This window comes from Desmodus rotundus, chromosome 4 (assembly GCF_022682495.2).
Source record: "Desmodus rotundus isolate HL8 chromosome 4, HLdesRot8A.1, whole genome shotgun sequence".
Taxonomy (NCBI): domain Eukaryota; kingdom Metazoa; phylum Chordata; class Mammalia; order Chiroptera; family Phyllostomidae; genus Desmodus; species Desmodus rotundus.
This window is the reverse complement of record NC_071390.1, coordinates 102,019,334-102,038,100: the sequence shown is the minus strand read 5'-3', so window position 1 is coordinate 102,038,100 and position 18,767 is coordinate 102,019,334. Positions and strand designations below refer to the sequence as shown.

At 43.6% G+C, this 18,767-nt stretch overlaps 1 protein-coding gene across 1 annotated transcript; it reads left to right on the top strand.

Moving 5' to 3' along the window:
* Nucleotides 1–3,121: 3,121 nt before the first annotated feature.
* Nucleotides 3,122–18,767, top strand: CASP6 (caspase 6). The gene is made up of 7 exons (XM_024551132.4): nucleotides 3,122–3,301; nucleotides 9,059–9,101; nucleotides 9,627–9,773; nucleotides 10,535–10,611; nucleotides 12,499–12,674; nucleotides 17,345–17,504; nucleotides 18,186–18,767. Exons 1-7 carry the CDS (start codon nucleotides 3,262–3,264, stop codon nucleotides 18,419–18,421), a joined length of 879 nt encoding a protein of 292 aa, XP_024406900.1. The 5' UTR covers nucleotides 3,122–3,261; the 3' UTR covers nucleotides 18,422–18,767.

The window sequence follows — 18,767 nt, the reverse complement described above, 5'->3', positions numbered from 1 at the left end:
TCCTATAGAGGGGGTGTTTTCAGGACTCAAGCAGAGGAGACTCTGAAGATTAGGCAACAGGACGGGAAGCTCTGGTGGTCAGACAACACATTCAAACTGAATAAAGTCCTATGTGTGAATGCTGAAAGCTTGAATCTCCTACAGTGGATAAGTATTTTTTGAACACCTCCTATATGCTAGGGAACTGGGCTTGGTAATAGGGAAAACGAAAGAAGGCAAATTCTGCTTTCAATTATAGTAAGATGGTAATAAAAATAATTTATTGAGCCCTCCACAAGCCAGGCACTGTTCTGAGTACAGTCATTTAACTCAATTGTCACCACAACTGTATGAGGGAGATACTGCTCTTCTATGCCTTAACTGAACAATTAGTAGCTAAGATAATGATTTCTGGAAAAAAAGTTTAAATCCTCACATGAGGACATGTTTATTGATTTTACAGGGAGAGGAAGAGGGGGAGAGAGAGAAACATCAATGTAAGAAACATCGATCAGTTGCCTCCCATATGTGCCTGGACCGGGGATCAAACTTGCAACCTAGGTATGTGCCCTGACCAGGGATGGAACCTGCAACCTTTTTTTGGTGTACAGGACAACACCCCAACCCACTTAACCACCCAGCCTGAGCAATTGCTGGAAATCTTTTATGCTTTCAATGAAATGAACAGTGAATAGCATGGGGTGAGTAAAATCCTTCTCCTTTGATTTCATATTCCATGTACTGAGCAAGCATGATTTTTGAACCACAAGCACATGTGATTATCAAGTTACATTTTTTTTTCTCCCCAATAATGGGGTAACATTTATAGAGGACAGACTGACCCCTTCCTTGTTTCTTAAATATCCCTTATAGCTATTTTAATGTATTAGAAATTGTGCCTTAACACATTTTTTCCCACTGTGAAGTTGGTTACTTTTTAAATGACAAGGCCCAAAAGACTTAACAAAAGATAAGGCCACCTTTTCGTTCAGTCTTAAAGAGTTGTAACTGAAGCAAATTCACACAATAGCCAATCACTCAAGGAGGTGCTCAGTTGAAGGCAACATTGAGTGCTTCATCACACCGATTTGCGCACTGAGCAGCATTTTATGTGTGAGGACAACATGCTTTGACTCGAGACAATCCATAATCTATAGAACCCCAGAGTCCTGGCTCCCAGTTTCTGCATGATTCCTTCCCCAAATTAGCTTTGATAAAGATTATGACAGAGACCTAACCAGACAGTCAATCATAAGGGTTTGTGTGAGGAGCTAGGGCTTACGGGTGAAGTTGTGTACTCTGTTATCTCATAACCCCACAGGAAGAACTCTGTTCATAACAGAGCTCTATGGATGTAACAGCCCCTCTCCTTAACTTTCTCTTCCCTTTCAAAGTTCCTTCTCCGTCTTGGTCCAGTTAAGTGCGTGCCTGTGGCTCACCATGCCTGCATGCAGCAGACTGAAATTCTTTATTTTTCCCAAATAAATTATTTTGGTGATAGGATAGTCAACAGCTTGTTCACTTAAAAATAATAAGCCAAAGTGAGAGGCAACAAGCATTTATTTGAGATCGTAGAATTGTAATCGGGAGCATAGATTCAGGCGGAAGCCCAAATTGTGTTCCAATTTCAGGGCAAAGGCAATGGTGTTTTTATGAGAAAAGGAAGAAAAATAATTATATGAATAGAAGGAAGGACTTTTCTATTGGTGTTACCAAGCTGTATTACTTGTTAGCTACATAGGCAGTCTTCATTTTATTGCACTTTGTGTTACTGTGCTTTGCAGACAGTGTTTCCATCAACATCAGCAAGACACTCCACGAGCAAAAAGATTATGACTCACCATTTCTCTGGTTATGGATTTTAAGGAATGTCCGTAACCATTAGTCTTCATGGTCAGGATACCTGCTTTCCTGTTAGCTTTATAGTTGTTTGTAAGACAGTATTATTTTGCCTAGTTCAAACTTTGCAAAGGTTGTAGGAGCAAGACATGCAAACCGCTCCTCTGGAATGGTTGCTCTGTTCTATTTTAAAATACTTCACTTAAATATGTCAGCTTTTCACTAGCTCTACCTACAAGAGCCAGATGTGAAAATCCTGCAGTGGCCTCTAGTTTACTTTGGCCCACATCCCATATGCACACAACATTTAAAATAAATTACTATAAATCCTATAAAGTAACTTGCACTGGTGAAAGCCCTACACGTTGTCAGCGCATGGTCAGTGCCAATTCAAATGCCAACAAGGTCAGTGTGGTGAAGAAGCAATCTTTAGTGCTGTTCCACAGCACGTGGCCCTGCTGTGGAACAGCTCAATAGTGCAAGAGCACCTCTGCGAAAACAGAAGGGCTGCGAGGAGTCTGAGGTCTGTACCGCCCCACTCCATCACTGCCTTCTGTTTCAGCCCAGGGAACACAGACTCAGGTCTTTGGTGTCATGCCAAGCATCGGGACCAGCTAGGAGATGGTTTATATAGACAGAAGTCCCCGCCTCTAGCCCCTGATTGGTCAAACCTGTGAGCTTCAATTGGATGAGCAAAGCCTCAGTCCTATTGGTTTAAACAGGACTCCTGCTGGCTCCCGCTGCACAGCGTTAGACTGGCAGGTTACTTAGCGGGAGTGTACAACCTGAGGCATAGGGAGGGGGTGGGGAGCGCCATGCAACCCAAGGGGCCTATGAATGTGGCCCAACACAAAATCGTAAATTTACTTAAAACTTTTTTTTTTTGCTTATCAGTTTTCATTAGTGTTTGTGTATTTAATGTGTGACCGAAGACAACTCTTCCAGTGTGGCCCAGAGATGCCAAAATGTTGGACACCCCTGGGGGGACCTCTGCAGAAATGGCTGCTGGGCTCTATTGTTTGGGCCCAGTTAACCTCCAGGAGCTCTTCTTAGTCCTAAGGGTTCACAATCTGAAACACGAAGACACACTTCCTTCACCTTTACGCGAGTCAGGAAGAGCAAATGTTTGGGGTGGGCTTGAGGGAGCCTCAGCTCTTCGCAGGTGATCTTCGCCTGGGGCTTTCTACTTGGGCCGCCCTACGGCCTCTGGGTGGGGGCCGGACTTGCCCGAAAGCCAGTCGGTCTCTAAGGCCCGGCAGCCCAGACTGCGCTCCCCGCCCCGCCCCGCAGCGCTCTAGGCCCTGCGGGCTCCAGAGGGAGGGAAGGAGCCCTAACTGTGCGGAGGCACTGGCCGGGGTGGGGAGGGTGGAGGAAGAGGCGGTGCCGCGGTCTGGCTCTAGGAAGCAGAGCCCTCCCGGGAGTGGACGCTGCGTTCGGGCCGCGATGAGCTTCGTACCGGGGCCCCGAGAGGCTGGCCTGGCAGGTAGGGGTTCTCTGGGGCGCGGGGTTTCCCGGCTTTGCTGGGCAGCCGGAGGAAGTTGCGGGTCCTGCAGGGAAGCGCTCAGGTCCGATCGGGGCAGTGTAGCTTTTTGTTAAGGAAAACAACGCAGGCACCTCGCTGCCGCCTCTTTCCTGGGCGGGCCCCGCCTCTTTTTGTCCTCCGGAGGGGAGCGCTTTCAGGGCGCCGGGCCACGTAAACGGTAACAGGCTGCTCCCGCGGTCCCGGCTTCCCCCGTGCCTGGCCAACAAAAGTTAACTTTTGGAGGTTGGATCCGGTTTTGTTTTCTCAGTTCTAAGGAAAGTTACAGAAGAGGTTGCCTGCAGTAGTAGTGGAAGCCTGCCCGACCGGCCGGCCCCTGTTGTGGCTGGGCTAACCTGGAGACAAAGCCAGGCCTTGACGGGTACTGAGCCGAGAATCGGAACCCTCTCCTGCATCCAGAAAACCTGCAACTGTGGGTCTGAGTTAAAACCACAGCAGCTTGTCTCTACAAAATAATCAACTGCTGAACGTGTACTTTAGAACGTTCTTCAATGTCGCTTATTAATTAAATTACTGATAAGGTTTATTTTTTTTTAAGTTGATGTGCTGCTATTTCATTCAGGGTGCCTTTATTTCAGAGCTTTTTATTCTTTGCTGCACAGAACAAGCCTTGCCCCAAAGGCAAGTTGTAGAAAGTCATAATAAGGTTACTCAGGGAGTGCCCTAGGCAGGCAGTGCAGGGTCCAGTGGCCATTTCCATTTTGGAACCTGTGGTGGAGGGTGGAAAACCAGGGCAGGGATCCCGGATGCCCGACTATTAGGCAGAGCACCTCCTCATCCATTCTTTTGATCACATTCTTTCTTCTACCTTCTCCCTATTGCCCCCCTCTTTTTTTTGTCCACCCCATCCTTTTCCAGTTTGTTCTAGGCTGACAGGGGTTACTCATTATAGGATTATTTGTTCATAGAGGGTGTGGGTAAAATTCCTTAAGTACCGCAGTAAATAAAGGCTATGACAATAGATGATGAAGAAGTTTGGAGAAATGAACGCTCAGTTTAGAAAGGTAGAGATGGTCTCTCTGGTGGGAGAGGGTGTAGTGAGGTGACAGAGTGCAGAGACTGGAATCCACAGGCAGCCTGGCTTTCAATCCCAACTCCGCTGCACTTTCTCAGGCTTCAGGGGGCCGTGGAGCCCAAGGAGAGAAAGCATGGAAAGGCCAGGTCATCAACAGGTGGAAGGCAGTAGGATTATGTGGAAAGATATCAAATAAAGGTGAAGAGAAAGAAGGAGTGACTTGTAAAAATTAAATTAGTTTAAGGAGCAAGAAAGTGTGAAGAGTCCGGTTTAAACAGGTTGCAAATGAATAGGAAGCTATAAATGTAGGTTATCTTCCTTATTAAAATTTATTTTCTCGCCCTGGCTGGTGTGGCTCAGTGGATTGAATGCCAGCCTTTGAACCAAAGGGTCACCAGTTCGATTCCTTATCAGGGCACATGCCTGAGGTTTCTAGCTAGGTCCCTAGTAGGGGGCGCTCAAGAGGCAACCACACATTGATGTTTTTCTCCCTTTCTCCCTCTCTTTCCCTCTTTCTAAAAATAAATAAATTTTTAAATAAAATTTTCTCTATGTCAACAAAGCCATTTACCCTTTTGACCAATTTATTTGTGTTCGTGCAGTATAATGGTACTTGTTAACGTGCAACCTTCCCGAGAGCTTGTCCTTGTGGGACATTCGGCTTAGAGTGACTGATAGAGTCATTATGTATTATATCTCTGAAACCTGGCTAAGGTTTATCAACTCCAGGAAAGTATTGGAACTTAGGTTCTGTCTCCATGGCTTTCTGTTCTGATTCGACAGACTGTTAGACTAGACTGACAGCTGGACCTGGTTATTAATTAGTATTGCAGGATGCAGGGTGTACGTTTATATTAGAGGGAAGGTTAGAGCTGGCCAGGATCAGAACTAAAGTTTTTAGAGTCCATAGTATTAACAATAACAGCAAAACGCTTTTCAAAAATCTCTCACTGAGAATGCCTAATCTGTTAACTTTGAAAAGGAATGTCATTTTAAACAGATTATCCTGAGCTACTGAAAACTAGCTATCACTCCTGAAAAGTAGCTATCATTCCTAAATTGATAGGACTTGATTAAGCAAAGGGCAGTATTTGGTGACAACCCAAATGCACATCTGGAATTATACCTGGCTAGGAGGAACTGTGAAGCTCCTTCCTGGGACCATAAAAAAACTAAAGACCCAATGGAGTGTACGTCTCCACCAATGCTTTCATGCTCAAAGACTTGATTTAGTTTGGTGAGCGGCCATTTGTCATAGCTTCTGACAGGCTCACATCAAGCTGCCTTAGGCTTACTAGCCAGTTTGGTGCAAAAGCTAGAAGACTGAAGCTGCCGGGTCTGCTACTACATCTTCGTGCGCCACGGAAGAGACTCAGTGCTCTCCAAATTGTGCAGGCTTTTGAGGGGTGAAGGAGGTAACTGGCTCACAGACAAGGATTTCTTGTGTTTAGGTTATTCTATTTCTTTTTAATATAATTGCTTTAAAGATAAGATGATGAGGTTATTAAAAGGAGGTAGATCGTGGAATGCTTTTGAAAACGGAAAGAGAAAATCGCTCTGCTGCCTCAGCAGAGCAGTATAAGGAGTAGGAAGTATCCCCCCAGCACAGTGTGTGGGGCAGGAAGTATTCCAGGCAGGAGAGTTGATGGATTAAAGAGGTGTCCTGGATATAACAGTATGTGGTGTAGGAAGTACCTGGTAGATGGGAAGTATATATGTAGAGCAGTATTTGAGTAGGATGTGTTCTTGATAGAGCGGGAAGTGGAGCAAGAAGTATCCCATTTGACCAGTGGGCGCGGTAGGAAGAAGTATCCGTAGCAGAGCAGAGTGGGGAGCAGGATGTCTGTAGTAGAGTATGTGTGGAGTGCAAGCATCCATGAAGGGCAGAGTGTGTAGCGGGAAGTATTACTCATAGAGCAGAGTGGGGAGCAGGATGTCTGTAGTAGAGTATGTGTGGAGTACAAGCATCCATGAAGGGCAGAGTGTGTAGCGGGAAGTATTACTCATAGAGCAGAGTGGGGAGCAGGATGTCTGTAGTAGAGTATGTGTGGAGTGCAAGCATCCATGAAGGGCAGAGTGTGTAGCGGGAAGTATTACTCATAGAGCAGTGTGGGGAGCAGGATGTCTGTAGTAGAGTATGTGTGGAGTGCAAGCATCCATGAAGGGCAGAGTGTGTAGCGGGAAGTATTACTCATAGAGCAGTGTGGGGAGCAGGATGTCTGTAGTAGAGTATGTGTGGAGTGCAAGCATCCATGAAGGGCAGAGTGTGTAGCGGGAAGTATTACTCATAGAGCAGTGTGTGGAGGAGGAAGTGTCCCTGGTAAACACTATAGAACATGGAGTATCCTGGTAAGAGCAGTGAGGACAGGGATGTGTCCAGGTAGACCAATGTGTGAAGTGGGAAGTGTTCCGAGTAGAACAGTTTGTAGTGTAGGGGGGAGTAGGAAGTATATCAGTAGGAAGCATCCCAGTGGAACACTGTATGGAGTAGGAAGTATCTGCCATAGAGCAGATGGTGGATTAGAGAGCGTTCTGGTAGGGCGGTTTGTGGAGTAGGAAGTATGCTCAGTAGAGCAATGTGTGGCAAAGGAAGAATTCTGGGTAGAGCAGTTTGTGGATGGCGTAGGACAGCAGGGCGGTAGACTGTATGAGGTGAGTCATGTGGGAATTGGGAAGGATCCTGGGTATGCTGTGTACAGAGGCAGACAGAGCAGTGGGGAGAGTAGGAAGTATCCTTGGTATGGCACTGTGTGCGAAAGGAAAACATCTCCGAGTAGAGCACGGGCTAGTGGGAAGAATTCGAGCTGAGTAGTATGTGCAGTCGAGAAGTATCCTTGGGTAGAGCACTGACTAGTGTGAACTGTCTCTATAGAAGGGTATGTGCTGTACGGAAATATCTCCAGGTAGAGCATTGTCATAGAGGAAGTCTCCCAAAAGAGTAGTGTGTGGAGTAGAAAGTATTCCAGTAGAGCCAAGTACGGAGTAGGAAATGCCTCCCATAGAGTGGTGTGTGTGGAACAGGAAGTGTCCCAGTAGAGCAGGGCGGAGAGTGGGAAGTGTTTCAGTAGAACAATGTGTGGAGAACAGTGTGTGGAAACCTTGGGAGATAGAGACCATACATTAGAGAGGCTGCTGTCGACTCCCAGTCTGTGGTGTGAGTAAAAATTACCTTGTCAGAAGTGTAGATTGTCCCCTCTCCCAGGACTCTCTTTCTCTAAGTCTGGGTTAGGATCCAGGGATCTCATTTTATCACCCAGGCCAGGAATTGATGCAGAGGTGGAGAAAAACCGATTTAGAGGCTATTGGACGGGAGGACGACTTAGTGGGGTCTTGCTTGGCTCTGAGTGCTGGGTGAATTCCAGGAGGAATGGGCTGAGCGTGACTGGTCAGAGGCACTTGGGTTGGATTCCACACCTTGCCCTCACTCCCAGGGTGGATAATGTCGGTGAGGAAATAAGAGGTGAGAACAGTCAGGTGTCAGGGAGGGAGTATGGAGTGGGAGGAACACGACCCTCTTGGCTAGGAGGTAATGGTAGGAGCCTATATTGTAGGGTCCATCCTTCTTCCTGAAAGACCTCAACTGAGGTGCGTCCTGCTGTACTGTTAGCATTTTTGCTTATTCTTTCTCTCTCCCCTCTGAACTGTTGAATTTATCAAGTGAAAACAAATTATGGGCATATGGAGCCTCATTGTAGAAGATGCTAGACTCACCATGCTGCCCACCAGCCATGTGTGGTTATTTAAATTTCAATTAATTGAAGTGAAATAAAATTAAAAGTCAAGGCCCTGGCTGGTGTAGCTCAGTGGATTAAGCTCAGGCTGCAAAACAAAGGGTTGCCAGTTCGATTCCCAGTCAGAGCACATGCCTGGGTTGCAGGCTGGGTCCCCGGTGGGGCAACCACACATTGATGTTTCTCTCCCTCTCTTTCTCCCTCCCTTCCCCTTTCTCTAAAAAATAAATAAATAAAATCGTTTTAAAAAATTGAGTTTCTCAGTTGCAATAGCCACGTGTCAGGTGCTCAAGAGCCTTATGTGGCCAGTGGCTACCCTATGGGACAGCACAGTTATAGAACAATTCCACCATCACAGAAAGTCCTATTGCACAGCACTGTTCTAGGGAATGGAGAGGGATTCGATGAAAGGCTGTCCAGAGGGTGAGGAAGTCTGATCGAAAGTTGGGAGCACAGGGTCTCCGTCATGGGGCTGTAAGTGCAAAGGTGTCATTCTGGAGAGCCAGAGTCTAAGTCTTTGCCCCGCCCCTGCCCTTCCCCCACCCAGACTTCATCCTCTTCCCATAACCGCACAGTGTGTTTCAGTTCTCCTGAATGACTTAATTTCTTCTGTTTCAGAGAACATTTACAAAAACACTTCCATTTGAGTTCCATAACCAAAAAACAGTTACTCTAGGCTTATTTTACAAAGAATGCATTTGCATATATTCTCCACTTCTCTGTATAATATTCTTTGCTATTTTTGCAGGTAAGAGTTGGAGGTGAGAAGGAATTAAGCCATTACTTTTTAGTTCATTCATCTATTATTAAGCAGTTTCCCTTCCTTTTCCCTTACCCTCCTTTTTATATGCCAGAACAGAGAGTCTTAGGCATCCAGGTGGGAGTCTTTGCTGTGTTTCACGACCATACGTCAAGAAGTAAATTAATTAACACAAATCGACTTTTTTTTAATAGGTGAGGAACAAAGTATAACAGAAACAGATGCCTTCTATAAGAGGTAAAAATATGCTCTTTTCTAATAAAAATCTCTTCCTATGGAGGTCATGATCAGATTATAAAAATCAAAGCAAGAAAGGGACCGGGAACTGGAAGGTGGAACTGAGTATGTCAGGTTCTAGCATTTGGAGAGTTAATTTGAAGATGATACAGATTATTTCCTGCCCTGGCTGTGAGAGGACCCAGAGTGGTGTTCAGAATATTCAAGGGTTGGGTGGCATGGGCCCTAGCGCTAGAGGTGGGCCCCGGGCAGGCCGTTGTCCTTGGTGGCCAGATCTTGGAGACCCAGGGGAGAGATCCCCCTGTAGGTGGGCTGCGGGTGGGTGCGCACAATGGCTGCTGTTTACCAACTGGCAGAGGAATATTTCAGGGCTGTCCTTGCTAGCATGGCGAGAGGCTTCCCTGGTGCACACCGGCGCTGTGGCAGCCTGGCAGAGGAGGAGGAAGCAGCAGGCCTCCCTGGGCTGTGAGGAGCTCATCGTGTAATATGACTTAAACTGATTGTTTTTAAACTTTTCATTAACAGTGAAACGTTTGATCCAGCAGAAAAGTACAAAATGGACCACAAGAGGAGAGGACTTGCGCTAATCTTCAATCATGAGAGGTTCTTCTGGCACTTAACACTGCCGGAGAGGCGGGGCACCAGTGCGGACAGGGACAACCTCATGCGCAGGTAGTAGTTTTATCTGCAGGTCAAGGTGATGAGCTATTTAAGTGATAACTGCTTACGGAAACTTGCCCACGCTGAAGAAATAACAGAGCAAGAGTATTTGAGGTTGAGCCTCAGTTGGGCACAGACCCCACCCCTAAGAACCTGCCTGAGTTTTCTTCTTAACCCTGTTCTATTCAATGTTCACAAGCTCTGTATTGTTACAAATATACAGTTGACTTGAAAACTCAGGGGTGAGGAGCGCCGACCGCCCACACAGTAAAAAATCCACATCTAACTTTTGACTCCTCCAAACCTAAGTGGTCCCTCAGTATCCACAGGGGATCGATTAGGTTCCAGGACTCCTCTGGATACGAAAATGGACAGGTGTTCAAGTCCCTTGTATAAAATGGTGCAGGATGTAGATCAACTCATAGTCAGCCCTCTGCATCTGCGGACTCTCAACCACAAATCGAAAACAGTACAGGTAGCTATTGGAAAAAATCTGCGTATACCTGCATCCTCGAAGTTCAAACCCCTGTTGTCCAAGGGCCACCTGATTTGCACAGCAGACCCAGTATTCTACCTTGAGTCAGTCGCCATTACTAGTCAGTCCTTTCTTACTGTGGATGATCCGGGAAAACCTTCATTGTCACATTTGATTTTTCTTTCCCCCTAAAGAAAAGACAACTTATGTGGTATAAAATGCATATAAATTCCTCAGGTAGGGTATGTGACAGCTTTCAGTAACTCATAAGCTAATACACAATTTAACCTGTCACCAGGTTGTCAGATCTAGGATTTGAAGTGAAATGCTTTAATGATCTTAAAGCAGAAGAACTGTTGCTCAAAATTCATGAGGGTAAGTAGTTTTCCTGTTCATCTTCCTCTGATGGGACTGAGTATCTTAATTATCCTATGTGAAAAGACAGGTCCAAATAATTAACTGTGCTGTAAAAAGTCTTACCAATTAATGTGGTGTGGGTTAGAGGCTTCTGGTTGTGCCTGACTGCTTACATGTTACCCACCAGATTTAGAGACCCTTGCAAAGTATTATGCCTCCGAAGTGTATACTTAGCATACCATGAGTTATAGCCCATTATTCTAGAAATGAATGAAATGCCATCTTCATTTGGCAATTAAAAGTCTAAAATGCAAACACTACATATGTTGGACAGTGATTTTTTAATTGACTCCTTCCACACCCAAGGTTTTTTTACTGACTTCAAAATACTGTTGATTTATATACATTATCTCTTAATTTCTGCATCACTATGCAGGAGGTATTTTAACAATGTACGTTTATCATAATCACTGCGTGCCATGGGTTTTCAAGTCTTTTGCCGATGGACTATTATAATATTTATATAATTTAAACTTTCTTCAGAGCTCTGTTTTTAGGTATACTTGATATATAACATTATATTAGTTTCAGGTGTACAATATAATTGCGAAATGTCTAGTTCCTAATAAGTCTAGTTACCACCCTTCACCATCCATAGTTACCGCATTTTTTTCTCATGATGAAGACTTTTTTCTAAAAAATTTAATCCTGAAAGAGGATTTACTCTCTTAGCAATTTTCAGGTATGCAATACAATATTATTAACTGTCATTCCCATGCTGTACATGACATCCCCGTCATGTTTTATATCCCCGGCTTATTTTGTATCTGGAAGTTTGTACCTTTTGACCCCTTCACCCCTCTTGCCCATTCCCACCCTCCTGTTTCCTCCGGCAACTTCCAATCTGTGCTTCATGTCTGTGAGCTTGGTTTTATGTTTAGTTGGTTGATTGGATTTTTTAGATTTCAAATATAAGTGAAATCATACAGTATTTGTCTTTCTCTGATTTATTTCACTTAGCATAATACCCTGTAGCTCCATATATGTTGTTGCAGTAGCAAGATTTTATTCTTTTTTTATGATTGAATAACATATATATACACCACACTTTCTTTGTCCATCCAGTCATCAATGGCTGCTTACATTGTTTACAAATGTAAGTTGTTATAAGTAATGCTGCATGAACGTAGAGGTGCATATATATCTTTTCAAATTTGTGTTTTCATTCTCTTTGGATAAATACCCAAGTATGGAATTACTAGATCACATGGTAGTTCTATTTTTAACTTTTTGAGGAACCTCCACACCAGCACTCTTTTTTAATGTTTATCATTTTAATTTTAACTGGTTGCTCACCGAGTTTTCTATTTTGCTTGCTCATGAGCTTTGGAGGACATCAGTCTCGCGTCTCAACACTCTTTGGAAGCTCTAACTGCTATGAAAGGCGCTGCATTCATTGCAGGTGCAGCAACACACAGGGAATGTTAAGAAGCAGTTTCTGGGTCTCTCCAGGCTGCTCGGAGCAGCTCTCTGCTGATTCAGAAAACTTTTACTGCCACAATGACTTGGATGTTGAAGGGGCTTCCTCACAATATCTCTTTATGTTTTACATGTCATTTTTTTGTGTGCTTTAGAAAAACTAATGAAATCTGTTCAAATTCTCTTACTTTGAGATTTAACAGTTTTGAGTTAAAAAACATCAGATACAGTATGGTATAAATTATTTGACTAAAATAAGTCATGTTTCATTACAGATATTTTACATTTACTATAAGAATAACCGATTTTCTCCCTCCCTCGATAATATGCGTATAACTTTATCCTACTGTTAGTCAACTGGATTTGAATATGCAGATAATAAGCCTCTTATTTTCATTTCTGTATGAATTTTGGGGGCCTTTATAGCATCAACCTCGAGCCATCTAGATGCCGATTGCTTTTTGTGTGTTTTCCTGAGTCACGGCGAAGGCAACCACATTTACGCCTATGACGCCAAAATTGAAATTCAGACACTGACTGGCTTGTTCAAAGGAGACAAGTGTCAGAGCCTGGTTGGAAAGCCCAAGATATTCATCATTCAGGTAAGACTGATGATGTTATAATCTGAATTATAAAGCCCAGGGTCTGTACATGTGATCATTAACAACTAAATCTAATTTCAAAAGTGACTTTCTCTAGTACTAGAAAGGCCTTTTTAGATTTCTAGCAATTGGAATTATTAGTAGTAATTCTTTCTTAACATAGAGAATAAAGATTCTTGGTTTCTTTATTGCCAGAGTTGACATTTGAAATGACTCAAAATAATTGTACCAGTGCGCTGCTGCATGGCCCAGCATGGTGTCAAGGTGGAGCCACCAGAGAAAGTGCCTGCTGAGTGGAGATGCGGTGCAGGGCAGCCGGCCCAGGCTGGGGAGGGTTCTCTGGGAGCTGGGGAGCGTGTAAGCCAGTGGGAAGGATGCAGCATGGAGAGTGCTAGTCCTAACTTGCTTCATCCTTTCACATCCTCCCTTAAACAAAGATGCTCTTTCCCCCTGCCAAATTGGTATTGTGATAAAAACAGCTTTAGGTCTAAATAACCTCACCTAGTACATCATAAGAATTTTGAACAAAAAAGAAAATTCTTGATCTTCCAGTGTTGGAGCTCTGTATTTTCATGAATGGCATAGAGCACCATGACCATATTCCACTTCTTGCTGTAGAGCATTAAGGGGAGGGATTAGGGAGTCTACAAGAAAAGTATGGATATTTCCGTGGTTTCTTGTTCGGACAACTACACTGGGCTGTCTGTGGGACATGCTGTGGAGGGATAGGTCAGGGACCTAAGAGGGGCAGCCTGGGTTGGAGAAGGAAATTTGAGAGTAATGAGGAGAGGGATGGTAATGGAGCCATGGGAGCGAATGGGTTTTCCCACAGCAAGTGGAGCCTGAACAATGAGTGTAAAACAGAACTAAGGGACACCAGTGAGGAATGAGCAGAGAAAAGATGCAGAGGAGGGTGGCCCAGAGAAGTAGAAAAATGTCATGACATGACATTTTTGTGCATATATATGCACAAAATGATTGTGTCATGACAAAGGGAGGGGCCAACACTGTCAAAGACAGAAGATTGGAAATTACTATGAGCCCCTCTGGAGGATCGCCACAGGGGAGGAAGTTGTTTTGCTAAGTTGTTTCTCTACCTCAGTCTCTTCATCTTTGAGATATGGGGATAAGATAGCACCACCCCATGGAGTGGTTCTGAGGATAAATGAGCTGGCCTACAAATGAAAAACACTAAGAACAGTGCTTAGCACATGGCAAGCCCTCAGGGGCTGTCTGTTATTCTACTGCAGTTGATCTGGTAAATGACAGCATCAGGTTCCAGGTGCTGTACATTATATTTAGGAAGACAGTAGAAAGTAAAGTCTGAAAATAAGGCTGTTAATTTCTTTTTTTTACAAAATATATTTTATTGATTATGCTATTACATTTGTCCCAATTTTCCCCCCTTTGCTCCCCTCTGCCCGGTAACCCCCTTCCCTCTGGCAGTCCTGCCCGCTTTGTTCAGGTCCATGGGTCATGCATTGGGTGACCCGTGCATTTGGCTTCTCCATTTCCTATACTATTCTTAACCTCCCTTGTCTATTTTGTACCTACCATCTATGCTTCTTACTCCCTGTACCTTTCCCCCCATTCTCTCCTTTCCCCATCCCAGCTGATAACCCTGCAAATGATCTCCATATCTATGATTCTGTTCCTGTTCTGATTGTTTGCTTAGTTTGTTTTTTGAGAATCAGTTGTTGATAGTTGTGAGTTTCTTGTCATTTTACTGTTCATAGTTTTTGATCTTTTTCTTAGATAAGTCCTGTTAACATTTCATGTAATAATGGCTTGGTGATTACGAACCGTTAGCTTCTTTAGCTTTACTTTGTCTGGGAAGCATTTTATCTGCCCTTCCATTCTAAACGATAGCTTTGCTGGACTGAGTAATCTAGGTTGTAGGTCATTGTTTTTTACCACTTTGAATACTTCTTGCCAGTCCCTGTAGCCTGCAAAGTTTCTTTTGAGAAATCAGCTGACAGTCTTATGGGAACTCCCTTGTAGATAATTCTGCTTTTCTCTTGCTACTTTTAAGATTCTCTCTTTATCTTTAACCTTTGACATTTTAATTATGATGTGTCTTGTTGTGGTCCTCTTTGGGTCCAACTTGTTTAAGACTGTCTGTGCTTCCTGGGCTTGTATGTCTATTTCCACTGTCAAATTAGGAAAGTTTTCTTCCATTATTTTTTTCTTTTTTTTTAAGGCTTTATTCATTTTTAGAGAGGAAAAGGGAGGGAGAAAGAGAGGGAGGGAAATATCAATGTGTAGTTGCCTCTCACCCACTCCCTACTGGAGACCTGGCCCACAACCCAGGCATCTGTCTTAGACTGGGACTCGAACCCATGGCCCTTTGGTTTGCAGGCTGGCGCTCAATCTACAGAGCCACACAAGCCAGGGTTCTTTATTTTTTTCAAATAAGTTTTTAATTTCTTGCTCAGCCTTTGCTTGTTCTGGCACCCCTATGATTTAGATGTTAGTACATTTGGAGATGGCCCTGAGGCTTCTTATCCTACCCTCGTTTTTTTGAATGTTTGTTTCTTCTTGCTGCTCTGGTTGAATGCTTATTTCTTCCTTATGTTCAAAATCATTGATTTGAATCCCAGCTTCCTCCCCTTCACTGTTGGTTACCTGTAGATTTTTCTTCATTTCATTTAGTGTAACCTTCATTTCTCCCTTTGTGTTGTTGCCGTACTCAGAGAGTTCTCTGAGCATCCTGATCACCAGTGTTTTGAACTCTGCCTCTGATAGGTTGGTTATCTCTATTTTGTTTAGTTCTTTTTCTGGAGTTTTGTTCTGTTCTTTCAGTTAGGCCGTATTTCTTTGTCTCCTCAATTTGGCAGCCTCCCTGTGTTTGTTTCTGTGTTTTAGGTAGAGCTGCTTTGACTGCCTGCATTAGTAGCACGGCCTATTGTAGGAAACAACTGTAAATTGTGTGGGGCAGAGCGTTAGGTAAATGCCAGGGTGGGGCAACCTGCTTCACCACTTTGTGGCTCTGTGTGGGGGGCAGGGCTTGGAGAGGGGACAGTGCTACTGCCTGGCTTCTGGAGGTTTGCCCAGCACTCACCCCATTTCCAGTTACTTCGCCCCCTCCCTATATGCAACTCGTGCCCTTCCAGCTGTTGCCCTGGTGCTGAATCCCAGAGGGGGTGGGTTTCTGTACACTCTAAGGCCATGGGAGCCCTTTAAGCAGAGTCTCCTGAAAAGCAGGCAGTTTTTTCCACCACCCCAACCCCCACTGGTTTTTACAGCCAGATGTTATGGGGATTTATCTTCCCAGCGCTGGAACCCTGGGCTGTGCCGACTGGCCTGGATCTGGGATTCTTTTCTCCCAAGGTACCCTTCCCGATTTTTATTCACATGTGAATTTGGGACCACCCATCTCCAAGTCTCCACCCCCCTATCTGTCTGAGTGAATGTGGCTTCTTTAAGTCCTTGTCGTCAGACTTCCATACAGTTCGATTTTCTGACAGTTCTGGGTATTGATTGTTTTGAGGTTTAGTTGTAACTCTCTCTGTGGTTGCTGAGAGGAGGCAAAGTGGGTCTACCTACACCTCCACTTGATGAGAAGTCTGATCATTTTAAATGGGATTAAAATATCCATATAAAAATAGGATAGTAGTGGCCTTGTGTTTATCTGATAACTTTGAAATCATTCAGGACTTCTATGTTCCTTTTAAAGCTTATAATTCTTTAATCATTTCATAATTGATGGATGTGCTTATAATACTAAGCAGTCTGTGAGGTCACCATGTTAATTTACTATGGCTGCCAGAACAAAGTGTGCAGACTGGGTGGCTTGAACAACAGCAATTTATTTTCTTACAAGTTTTGGAGAAGTCTGAGGTTGTGGTGTTAACAGGGTTGATTTCTCCTGTGGCCTCTCCCGTTGGCTCTAGTAGACTGACTGTCTTATCCTTTTATCTTCTCCTGCTCTTTCCTGGGTGTCTGTCCTAATCTCTTCTTCTAAGGACACCGGTCAGAGTGGATTAGGGGCCACCCTGATGCCCTCGTTTTACCTTAATTATGTCTTTAAACACCCAAATCTCCCAATACAGTCATGTTTGAGGTACTGGGGGTTAGGACTTCATCATACACACTTTGGAAAGGGAGGGACAAAATCGACATTAGCCTTTGTGTGAGTCAGAACTAGCGGCTAAGAATGAGACCTCACGTTCAAGTAGGAGCAAAAGGAAGAAGGTGCGTTGCTGTTTGTCCTCTCAGGTCAGGTGTTGTCATTCTGAGCAGTGTGTGGCAGCAGGTAGGCAAGGAAAACTCGATCTGGGAACATCTCTGACTAAATGGAAACATTTAGGCAAATACTCTAGCTTTTTAAAAGAAAGGGTGACTCTTGGTGCTGTGATATCGTTTACCTGTAAGGAATTTTTAAACCACAGAAGCTTTGTCCTCTATGGTGTACCTTACAAACAACAGAATTTAGTGTAGCCATGAGGATGCTGGTATTTTTAAAACATTGAAAGAAAATGTAAGTAGGAAAAAACTGTCCGCTTTAGTCTGCTCTTAACCTGAGTGCTTTGTTTTTGAAGTGCCTATAACCTGGCTTCCGTTGATGTTAACACAAAGGTGTACTGAATTATACATCCGCTGTAAGCGTTAAGCGTCAGGAAGAAAAGAGTAGGTAAGTAAAGGAGGTGGCTTTTCTCCCCGTCTCGTAGGCTTGTCGGGGGAACCAGCACGACGTGCCAGTCATTCCTTTGGATGTGGTGGATCATCGCACAAACAAACCGGAAGTCAACGTCACCGAGGTGGATGCGGCCTCCGTGTACACCCTGCCTGCTGGAGCAGACTTCCTCATGTGTTACTCTGTTGCAGAAGGTGTGTGGTGTCCGATACAAACCTGGAATTGGCTTTCCTGGCCCAATTCCTGTAGGTGTCACCTGGGCTTGATTTGGAGCAGGTCTTTCTATTAGGACATGGTGATTTGGTCCAGAAGCTCACAGGCCTAGAATAGATTCCTTTGATCACACGGCAGAGAGAGAGACATGAAGATGTGAAAATACCTTATAGAGAAATCACCCCTGAGAACTAAAAGTCTAAAAACGACAAGTCTAGTTGTACTGAATATTAGCCGCCTGCTAGAAATTACTGGTGGTGATGGTGTCATCGTTGTCACACTCACGGGGACCTTTGTTGAAAACTATTTGATGATGATTGTTCTTTGTTTTTTGTTTGCAGTAAGTAATTTTATGTTTTCGTTCTTTCTAATCTCTTCGCAAAATCATTACTTGGCTACTATTATCTTGGAAATGTTTAGGTAATGGAGAAAACTAAGTAAAATTAACCCCATTTTTATTGAACTATATAGAATTAATCCCTTTTCCCACGAGAACAGTCGACAGAGGAAAATGTAAAAACTGTATCATGCATACACTTTAGTCTTCTCCAAGGTTTTATGAGAATTTATACTTCTGTAACAGTGAGTTATACAGGTGTTTCTAGTCACAGTAACTGAAAGCCAGAAAACTTCACTGTCCGTTTTCCTCCTGTCTTTTTTAGGTTATTATTCTCATCGGGAAACTGTGAATGGCTCTTGGTACATTCAAGACTTGTGTGAGATGCTGAGAAAATTCGGCTCCTCCTTAGAGTTCACAGAACTCCTCACACTGGTGAATAGGAAAGTTTCTCAGCGCCGAGTGGACTTTTGCAAAGACCTAAGTGCAATTGGAAAGAAGCAGGTCCCCTGCTTTGCCTCCATGCTAACTAAAAAGCTGCATTTCTTTCCGAAATCATAATAAGGCTATTTTGTTACATGTATTTGTATTCAAAATAGATTTCCCTGTTTTTGAAAACAATATAAGTATCACTAGATTAAAGCTTAATGTATAGCAATTTAAAATGTTTTAAGGTTTAATGAGAGAACTTTTTTAAAAAATAGTTCATATTGGACACGGTGAAAGGGTTTGATAGACATAGAAACAAAATCCTCAGGGAATTTCTATAAAAAAAAATCCATAAGCATTTTAATACTTGATTTTTGTAAGTTGTGAGGTTACGTTAAATATCTGGCTGATTTAACTTGTATTTTGTACAATTTTTAATAAACATTTTTTAAACGCAAGAATTAGTTTTCACTTTATA